Source organism: Dipteris shenzhenensis, chromosome 13, assembly GCF_047967505.1.
Source record: "Dipteris shenzhenensis isolate YYH24624 ecotype China chromosome 13, Dip_SZ_1.0, whole genome shotgun sequence".
In the NCBI taxonomy this organism is placed as follows: Eukaryota; Viridiplantae; Streptophyta; class Polypodiopsida; order Gleicheniales; family Dipteridaceae; genus Dipteris; species Dipteris shenzhenensis.
The window spans coordinates 37,658,103-37,669,052 of record NC_141608.1 but is presented as its reverse complement, the minus strand read 5'-3'; the positions used below and the strand labels follow the sequence as shown (position 1 = coordinate 37,669,052).

Here is a 10,950-nt window from a genome sequence, read left to right as displayed (position 1 = left end):
TTATCCATTGATTTATGAACCTTGCCACAGATCTCTCAATGTTCACTATCCCCAACCCTCTTGCATCTTTGGGCATCATGCGTACTTGCAATTTAACCTTGGACATCTTGTGGTGGTCAGTGTCCCCCTCCCACAGGAAAAAACGAAAAAGACTGTTGATTTTTCTCGAGCTCTTCTTGGTTGGGGTCCAGTAGGAGTTAAAGGATTGACAGATAGATGTAATGGTTAAGAACAAGCTTTCTTCTTGCTAGAGTTGGCTGTAGGCCTTGCCACTTGTTGAGTTTATCCTTTACTTTATCTACTACCCAGTCTTACTGATCATTTAGCGAGCATCTGAAGTCCATCGGGATTCCAAGAAGTCTTAAAATTTCTCTTTCCCTTATAACTTTGCATCCTTTATCTAAGAGGGGTTGAGGAGGAGTGTTCCTGGCACCATGTATGCCTATTTTTTCGTGGTTAATTTTGGAGCCTAAGGCTAGACAAAAAAAATTTAGGCATTCCAAGGCATCAATCCCACTGATTACTCGTCGTTGTGCAGGGTTAGGTTGGTGTCATCAGCAAATTGTTGAAAGATGATATGTCTACCTTCTCAAATGTTGTTTTGCCCTTGTCTTCTAGGGCCATTCTAATCTGATTATAGCCACTAGTGAATCCATCAAGAAAACTATAAATTTTGTGTCCTACAACAACATCTAAGACTGAGTCACAAAATGGTAGTGGAAATGGATCAGTAATTGTGGTAGCATTCAACTTTCTATAATCTACACATATCCTAAGTTTTCCATTCTTTTTGGGAACAATGACAATGGGTGACAACCATGTCACATGATCCAATGGATAAATGAATCCAGCCTTGAGTAGTTTATCTAGTTTCTCTTTTACTTGTCTGTCATAATTGGGGTTCATTTTGTACCTATGTTGGATTATTGGGGTTGCATCCTTCCTCAGATTGATCCTGTCTTGGTAAAATGTAGGATCTACCCCTTTCATATCTGTATAATGCCATGCAAATACATCTTTGAATTTGATTAGCAATTGTTTGAGGTGTTCTTTGAATGGTTCTTGAAGTCCAGTGCTTACAAGCACTATTTTTGGGTCACTAGGGTCTCCAGGATTCATTGCCTCGAGATCATCCTCTTTTACTCTTGCACTTCTTTTCAAATGTTCTTCAAACTGTTTCTATGCCTCAATGATTGCTTGCACATGTGTTTTGAGATTGTCATCCAATTCAATATCCTCATTGTCTGGTTTAGTTGCATCATTATGCTGTATAGTTATAGAATCGGTATCCGATTTCTGTAGGATTATGTGTGCCTATGGAGTTTGCACAATCTGACCAAGATTTTATGGTTGGCCATTTGTATTGATGTATTGCTTGACAATGCTTTGAACATCCACCTTGAATAGAGGTACCACTGATGGGTTTCTCCTTAGGAACATTTCCTCCTCATCTTCCTCTAGTTTAGCCACCATGTTGATTCCTTTTGCCTCTAATGGCTGCATATGTCTAGGGAAACTCTTTTTTGTTGTTAGAGAGATCTTGAATTTTTTCTTGCCCTTTTTATGGTAATCCTCTCAAATCCCCAATCTTGTTTTACTTTTGTAGCTCGGAGCCAAGGTCTACCTAAGAGCATGGAGTAGGAACTATCTCTTTCCTCCTTATGGAGTACAACAAATGTCACAATGAAACTTAATCCCCATATTCTAATTTCTTGACCTCTGAGAATTCCAAGTGGCTGTATCCTTCTTTGATCAGCCATTCTTACTTGAAAGGGTGGTTGATCAAGCTCATTAGAGCAAAATTTATTGAACAATTCTTCAAACAATATGTTTACTCCAGATCCGTTGTCAATAAGTACATCAGGAATCCTCTCTCTTTTGTATTCCACATCAATTGTGGGTACTCTATAATCCACCTCTTCCATAGTTGAGTGTAGATGTATGTAGCTTCTTCTTCATCCTCCTTGAGTATGTCATTAGGTGCCTTTGGTAGATTGTCTCCTTGTAGGCCTTTGAATGCAAGTACAAGATTCAAAAGCTGGTCCAGGGTAATTTGTACCTTTGAGTGTAGTAGTTCTTTGAAGAAAGCATCAAGCCAACCATGACCTTTTGCATTGTCAGCATTGTCTTCCTTCAGGACCATAGTGCTTTTATTGAAGTCTGGCATGTCTCCTTGCAGTTGCTTAGCTAGTTGTCGATTGTTGCTGGTCCCTTCATTGTAATCACTATTTGGTTTAAGTCCAACAACATTCAAAATCTCTACTTTAGGGGCATATATTTGAGTCAACTGGCTGTTCCTTTCTTGTTTTGGCTTAGCTAAATGCTCTACTATGTTCTTATGGTGGCTGGGCATACTTGTAGCTCTATCATCTTTTGCATGAATGGGAGTCTCATTGATTCTTGGTAACACTTTCGGTAGCTTGAGGTCGAACAATAGTATTTTTGGCATTGAATCTGTTGTTGCCTTTCCCTTTTTGTGTATTTCAGCTTCTCGTGTCCTTTGCTACATTGATTTGCAGAATTCACTCTAAGGCCTTTTTTCTAACTTGTTCTTGTTCAATCCAATCAATTTGCGAGTTTCTACCAAGCTTGGCAGTGGTTGTTTTCCCTTTGATCTTGTTACTGCCATTGCATCCATGTCTATGTTAGCTTTAGTAATATACTTGTTTGTCCTAACTGTTGTGCCTTCACCTTCCTCTTCAGGGCACGAGTTATTGCATGAGTTGTCTTGTTTGCTGGTATTGATTGTTGTGACCGGTCGACTAGTGTCATGATGACTAGTCTCCTTCGATTCTTTAATGTCTCGTCAGGAACACCATATTAACTCTTGCTGGTGATTGTGCTTGTGGATTTGGGTTTCCTCTTGCATTATATTGCACAATTGGGATGCCTCTTTCATCCATGTGCTTACACCATAGTTCACATTGTGGACCTTGCCTATGCCCATCCACTCCACAATAAGGTTGATTCATATTGGGTCGTTGCTGAGCTACCCAACTCTGGTTGTTTGGACTTTTTGGTGCCATATTATTGAACCTTTATTGCATCGGTCCTCCCATTCCAATCTAATTCACTACATGTGGTGAGACTGCATTGTTTGCTACTTGAATATGATGGGGTACTCTCCCTCTGAAATTTGGGTTGTACCAACACTTGTCTTTATCATGGTTGTCTTTGCCACAGGTATTCACAAGAAATCTTGTCTCGATTTGGTGACAACCTCGGGTTCTAAAATTGCTCCTTGATCATTTGTTCCAATCTAGAGTCTCCTTTTAAGCTCTTATCCTCTTTCTTTTTTATCTTTGCCTTCTTTGACTTCTTGTCTTTTTTCTTCTTTTTTCTTTTGCTAGATTTCTCATCATCACAGTGTTCATTAGAGCTATCTGATTCTGAGTCTTCACTTTCCTCATCCTTTGCATTAGAATCAGTTGCTATGTCTAAATTTGTGTTAGAGTCATGGTCTTTCTTCTTGGATCCACATCTTCTCTCAGCTCTTTGGGCTGCTTCCACCAAGTGATTGAAGTCCTTTGCTCCTACCGACTGGTCTCATGCTGCTACTGTAGTCTTTAATTGTTTGTTCATCCCTTTGCAAAAGTAGCCACCAAGTTGCTCTTGGGTAGGTCTTTGTGGGACAGCTAGCCTCTGCTTTAGATTTCTCAACTTGTGTGCATAGTCCTCCATTGATAGGTCTTTTTGTTTCATATTCCAAAGCTTCTTAAGCAATACTTCTGGATTTTTTTCTTTTTGGAATGGACTCAAGTTCAATGAATTCTTCAAAGTATCATAATCTGCAAAATGAGCAAGACCGTACTAGATAAATCAACTCATTGCCTTATCTTCAAATGTAGCTGTAAATTGTTTCTTCTTCACTGCATCAGGTGTAGCACCCCAAATCTGCCGGCAGTCCAACGGGTCTCGAATTACCCGACATGGTTATCTAGGTCTAGTCCTTTCTTCCCATCTAATTTTGTTGCTTTAACTAGTGGGTTCTGCATCCTGACAAGTTGTGGAACAAGTACATGCCTTCTCGGTTGGGGTGGCAAGGGATTGAAATTCCGCTATCTTTGAGTAATAATGAATAGGCCTGCATCTAAGTGTGTACTGAGTGTTATTCATAAGAAAGTTTCAGTCAACACACATTCAAGACTCAAGATTGTTTCTGCCTTCTTTCCGAGCTTTGAACTGACTTTGTTGATGAACTTGCTCCACTTGGTATGTAGTCAAGATCCTCTAAGACTCTATTAGCATCTGGATCTGTCCAACATTTGGCTTCAGATCTTGCTCTATTTCATGTAAAGTATAGTAAACCAACTCGATTTGGTGATGGTGGGTACTCAGTTTCTTCCAACATTTGCTCGGAGTGCCTCCATGAAACATAATAACTATGTCGGAATGATCTTCACTTGTGTTTGTAGGATAGATGATGAGGCGGCTTGCAAAAGTTACAGATTTGCTAGTATTGTTTACGTCTTTGTTCACCAGTGTTCGTTGAAGTTGCCATCTCGATCTTCTAGAGAGCTTCTTTACTATTGGCTTGGACTACTATTTAGTCAGACCTTCTTCCACCTTATGTTCGGCTTGTTTCTTGAGGTAGTTGCCCAAGATACACCTTAGCACCTTCATAGCTCTTTCAGTTCATTGTGCATTGGGTACGTTGTGGTAACATCCTCAAGCTTTAGTCTTGCTTCTTTGGCTGGCTCTGTTTCTTTTTTCATGCTCTTACTTTGTCATGCATGAACTACATTTGGAGACAAGCAATAACAGTTCCGTCTTTGTTGTCAAAGATGGCTTGTTGTTGTCATAGCTGTGGAATTGCTTTTCATGTCCTCATTTTGTCGTCTTGCCACCTTGAGCTCTCCAGTGGTGGTCCTTTCTATCTTTTCTATTTTGCTTGATCTTGGTCTCAATTCCTTTGATTTAATCTTGAAATGATTAGCCAGTACTCCTCACAAAACTCATGAGCATGCCTTTAAGACTTCTTTTAGGCATGCATCTCCATGAGGCAAATCTTTTATGCCACTTTATATAAGCTATACTAGGTGCCATAATGATGAAACAACTAAATACCTTAGATTGAAGGAGCTAACATAGAAGAAACAGATGGAGTCGAAGCACCCGATAGAGTCCGAGATGCATGATTTTGCCTATGTGTAGGATAGAGCAAAAGTAGTGTGAGTAACTTCGATGGGATGAATGAATGCTAGCTACTCGCTACAAAAATAGCATGCTAGTCTTTTAGTTATTTGAAGTGGAAACATGCTTACTCATCATGCAACGAATATCCTTTCTTATTTGAATTTGAATTTTTATACAGAAGTTCTTTCTTTTGTGTTGCTTTTTGTGCTATGATGTGTGTTATAGTTTCCTGCTATAGCCTCGTACTATATAGTTAAAAAAGCTAGCCACCTTACCATGCTTCCTCCTTAGAAAGGGGCATGAATCACTCAATGAAGAGATAAAGTTAGTGAATTGATCCCTAAACCCCACTTCAATATGCTCCCTATTCCTAGCATTTGTTAAGTATTTGCAAGGCGGAAGGAACTAGCATTAACAAAGGGAAAATTGGGAGATTTTGTCTTTCCCACCAAGTTCCAACTTGAAGCAATGCCCCTTGTATTGGGAAATATGGGGGTAACAAATGACCTAGTGGCCTCAATTTTAGAGCCTGAACTTATTGAGACATCAAGACTAGGAGATCCTCACAATGGGGCTTGTGTCCTTGAGAATGAGAAAAATCCACTTAAGGAGGCACACCTTACCATGCTTTCTCCTTAGAAAGGGGCATGAATCACTTGAAGGAGAAAGTTAGTAAATTGATCCCTAAACCCCACTTCAAGATGTTCCCTGTTCCTAGCATTTGTTAAGTATTTGCAAGACTGAAGGAACTAGCATTAACAGAGGGAAAATTGGCAAATTTTTCCTTAAAGTTTCCCACCGATTCCAACTTGATGCAATGCCCCTTGTATTGGGAAATATGGGGGTAACAAATGGCCTAGTGGCCTCAATTTTAGAGCCTGAACCTATTGAGACATCAAGTCCAGGAGATCCTCACAATGGGGCTTGTGTCCTTGAGAACGGGCAAAATCCACTTAAGGATGCTCACCATTTTTTGCTTGAGAAAGGCGATTTTGCGAGCAAAATGACCACCCTTATTACAAATGTAGCAGAAGTATCAAACCTTACCTTTAGGGACCACGTAGACCCTCTAAGAAGATGTACAACCACATGATCCACCAAATCTTTTGAGTGATCCCATAGGATCCACACTTTCACACCTCGCAATGAAAAAGCTATGGAGGGAGGACCTTGCCTATAGAAGGTACAACATTACACTCTCTTTACATCATGTGGAGAAAAAGCTTTGGTGAGGACCTTGCCCATCAAAGGTGCAACCCAATGGAAGGTATTAAGCATTTAAAGAGGGCAAGAAGCCCATAATAGGCATTCCATTAGAATAAATCCATAAGGAGAAAATGTTGGCATTTAGGGAATGGGTAGCACCATGGTGCCCCAAAAGGAAAGTGACTTATGACTTATGACAAATGATATTTTCTCACTTGCTCCAAAGTTGCAAAGCCACTGTAGAAACCCTTGTTCATGAATTGTAGCGAGTTCAACTCACAGGTCTTAAAGAGTCTTGGTTTAAGCATTGTTTGATACTCCTCAAAACTTGATGTATGAACGAGTCTCTTCTTTTAAAATAGGAAGAAACGCTGGCTTCACTATAAGATATTGTCAAGATTTTTTGAGATCTTGTAAAAGCATGTAGTGCACATTGCTCAATCCTTGATCTCTTAATGGCTCTCTTGTTTGGCATGCAAGGGTTTCTGCTGAGATGTCTTCAAAAGTACACGTCCGAGCATCATTTGATACTCCCAAAACTTGGTGTATGAACAAGTCTATTCTACATAAGATATTGTCAAGATTTTTTGAGATATTGTAAAAGCATGTAGTGCACATTGTGCAATCCGTGGTCTCTTAATGGCTCTCTTGTTTGGCATGCAATGGTTTCCCCTTAGAGGTCTTCAAAACTTTAAAGTATGGGTCTGAGTGCACTTTGATACTCCCAAAACGTGGGTATATGAACGTAGTGTGTTAGTTTGCAACAACAACAACTGCACAATTCACAATGTTGTTCATTGATGATACGGAAGCGACAAGGTCAAGGGAGGGGCAATTAACAAAAGGGCCCAAACAGAGCGGCGTTAAATGAGATTGTAAAGCAGCTCTTTAAAGGGGCAGTTAAAAGGTCTGTCTCACGGTGATGTCCTGAAGGGTTGAAAACCTTACAGTTAGAAAATGAGAAAACCGGAAACCAGAATAAACAAAACCGCTTTACGTGAAACTGCAACAAAAACCGCTTATCTATTATCTTATAGTAGGGAGATGGTCTCTCTCTCTCTCTTCGTTATCTTCTCTCTCTTCCTAAAACAAGCGTTTCTTCGTGAAATCTACTGGTTTCTATTGCTTTCCCTTGTTGGGTCTTGCTCTTCAGGCCCCCTTCGTGCCCGCTACCTACTCAGGGCCCTTCCTCCTGCACGTAGCTCCCATCGCTCCCCACGCCTTCGCCCCTTGCAGCTCGTACTCCCCTCCCAACTCAAGCTCCCACGTCCTTCTTCTCTCCCGCCCCCCACCCACCCCTGTCGTTTGTTGCCTCCCCTCCTCTTCAGCTTTCGGCAGTAGCTTCCACATTGCTTTGCATCCCCCACAATGACCCAGTGCGGCTCTCCAGAAAGCCTTCCTTGCCTGTTGTTGGGCTCAGCCCAGCACTGAGCCGGCCAGTAGTTTGTCCGACAATCTGTGAGGAGGATCGCCTCATCGCCGGCTCCCAGATGGATCGTCTCTGGGGCCGAAAAGTTAGCTCATCGTGTGAGGATGAATGCAGCACGAAAGCTACGTGTAGTTCGAGAGAATTTGTCAACACTGGTAGTGTAGGCTTATTACTGGTGTCAAAAGCTGGAGGAAGGTTCCAACTGCCGATGCCAATCATAGAAGAGGGCGGGTTCTGAGGCGAGAGGTTCGCTTCCAAACAGCAATCGAGGATTGTGCTCTCGGGAGTCTTACACTATGCCGTTTGCAAAATCTTATTCCAATTCTTTCTCCATTCTTCGCTTAAACAATTCCTTCAGTCATCGTCGAGAGCTATTTTCTTGCGGTAGAATCATTGAGTCCCTATTGTAGTCGGCAGCATACAGTAAAGTGAGAGCGATGGGGAAATTGCGGTTCAAACTGTCTCACGTTATGCCTCACGTTTGGTTCTACAAGCTGAAAGAAATAGGCAAAGCAGGCGAACATTCTCACAGTAAGTCTTCGCAGCACAACGCGGCTGCAGTGCGTTCCGCGAAGTCGGGGTCCCTGGGAAGAATATATACATCTCCAGTCAATCACAAGGCAATCGACATATCCTTCCCTGAGACCCCAAAGAGAAGCCCTCTTAATCAAAGCCTCAAGGGTGACGAATCAGCTGGCATGACGAACAACACCTCTACGACCTCCAATGTCTCAAAGAAGAAGACCTCTCAAGCTCTGATCACTTGTAGCCCATCAGCAGACGGAGTTGCATGTACTAGTAGGCCTTTCTTAGCTTTCAGCCTCGATCAAGACTTGGAGGTAGACGAAGACGCCGCCGCCAATCCTTCTGCTTCAGGAGGTAAACTGGCCGAATGGGGCAATGGGGTTTGTTTTGACGTGCGCGAATTGGAGCGCAGATTGAAAGCTCTTGGATCAGAAGAGAGGAGAAAGTATTACAATAGTCCTATGTTTTCTGTTGCGTTGCCAAGTCCGATACTAGATGGTGCTTCCCAGGTCAATGCTCCGCAGGAATGCCTTGATTTACTGGATTCATCCGTATTTGGGGAAGAGGGATGCTGTACCACGAAAGCGGTCTACGAAGAGAGCAAGCCGTGTGAAGCTGCTCGAAGCTCAAATGCGTCTACGAGTTTCAGGCAAAGCACATCGTCGTCGGATACTGGGCTTGACAGAGCTTCTAGTTCTCTGTGGGAGAGAGATGTCTTTTCCCTCACCAGTGAGGGAAGTGATCTTTTCACAACAATCGATGAGATCGATTCTTCTCTGCTGCAAAGGTCGATTCGACAACATCGGAAGCCGAAGGAGAAGAAACGTCACTCCTCGAAGTCATCTAAGGTAGCTGAATTAGGCCCTTTCTTTTACGCCAGTCATGATTTCCTGAACAAAAAAAGGCCGGACGATGGCAAGTCGAGTAGGGGCACAATCAAGGGCAACAAAATGCAAGCAAAGACATCATCAAGCGGCATTCTGGAGATGCAGCCAGGGAGACGAACCGACTCTCTGAAGTACTTGCAGGTGCAAGCTGAACAGTCTCTCAAAAATCTGCTGAAGTATGAAGAATGCAACCTGTCAATGCTTGAATACGAGTGTGATGATCGTAAAGGCCGACATAGGAGGGGGTTGTCGAATGAATTCTCTTATTCGGAGAGCAAGGATAGATTACTTTCTGGCAGGTTGAGCTTCGACCAGTGTAGTGACTCTGCTCTGAGTGAAAGTGAATTAGAAACTGCCTCCAAAAATTACACCAGGTTTAAGCTGAAGCAGCGACTTGGAGGTAAGCTCCGTGGAAATCTCGACATGCTAGCGCGTTCGCCTGATCCTGGCCTCTATAAAGTTTCGTCCAAGCAATACGCAGAGCCTGAAGTCCCGGCAATGCGCAAGAGTCACGAAGACAACTCTTCACATTCTAAGAGTTCCAGCAGAAGATCTTCTACTGATAGTCGGAGTTCTTATCAGAACACTGGAGGGATCGGCTCAGCGGGTGTCATTGAAGAACCGAGCTGGTATAAAGGAACCTTGAGGGTCGTCAAGGAAAAGACCAGAGAGCAGAGTTTGTATCACAAACAATTCCCTTCCAAAGCTCACAGCAGAGTCTTTGACAGTTTTGCGATGGTGAAATGTTCTTATGATCCACGCCAGGATTTCAAAGACTCCATGGTGGAGATGATAATTGAGAAAGAGCTTCATACCTCAAGCGATCTGGTAGAGCTGCTGCAGTGCTATCTCACGTTAAACTCTGAAAAATACCACGATACTATCGTGAAAGTATTCAGTGAGGTGTGGTCAGATTTGTTTCACCGTGTCTAGGCGCATTGCAATTTGCTTGTATTTTGGTAACGTAAGGCGTTTACAGAGTAGCAAATCTATTATCTTTCAGTTCGGATGGGTTTTCAAGGCCCAAAGCAGCAGGATCTAAGCCAACATATTTACCTTGCAAAGTCTGATCATCACTGGTCGGTGTAGCGGATGAAATGAATCATCAGTGTGTGTCAGTCCTTCAGGACTTAATGTAGACAGTAATGTATCTTGAGAACCAAGAGAAATTGTTGCTATGTGTCTTTCCTGTTTGCTTTGTAAAATTAGCATCGCCCGAAACGTTGCTGGCTTCGGATGAAAATTTAATCAAACGGTGATGCATCAAATTTATAGAGAATTCAGAGAATTCCATTTTTTATACCCTACTCGCTCTATAGACTCGTATGCGTTGTTTTTTGGGAAGAATTGCACGGATTCGTCTCTTTTCTAGTGGCTCTGCAAATCCAGCTGGGAAGTGGACGGAAGGGTCTAGCTAAACTTTGCTCTATTCGCATAGACCCGCGAGCCCAGGCCATCGCCAAAAAGATACACTCAACAGCATTATACAAGCATAGATGATAGGGGCGCATCAGGGTTTCTCTCGAATTATGTTCTATGTAATCGTGCGATCCATTTCTGTGTCTCAGTAACACGTCATTCTGTGTCCCCTTCTCAGTAACACGTCCTTCAAGCATCAGTGACAATGTGTGTTCGCGACTAGCGAGCAGAAGATACACGGAATACCATTAATATATAACAGCGTAGGAAAGAAGTAAGGTTTTCTCTCGAATTACGTTCGATTTAATCGTGCGATTCATTTTTGTGCCTTTCTCAATAACTTGTCAA

The 10,950-nt window shown here is 42.3% G+C and overlaps 1 protein-coding gene across 1 annotated transcript; it reads left to right on the top strand.

Annotated features, from left to right (window-relative positions):
- The first annotated feature begins 7,574 nt into the window (after nt 1-7,574).
- On the top strand, nt 7,575-10,406 carry LOC147895372 (uncharacterized). The gene has a single exon (XM_087384290.1). The coding sequence runs from the start codon at nt 8,209-8,211 to the stop codon at nt 10,114-10,116; it is 1,908 nt and encodes a 635-aa protein (XP_087240416.1). The 5' UTR covers nt 7,575-8,208; the 3' UTR covers nt 10,117-10,406.
- Nucleotides 10,407-10,950: the final 544 nt, after the last annotated feature.

Bases quoted from the DNA above. Each gene is read 5' to 3' on its own strand.
- LOC147895372 (XM_087384290.1), top strand. From the start codon at position 8,209: ATGGGGAAATTGCGGTTCAAACTGTCTCACGTTATGCCTCACGTTTGG.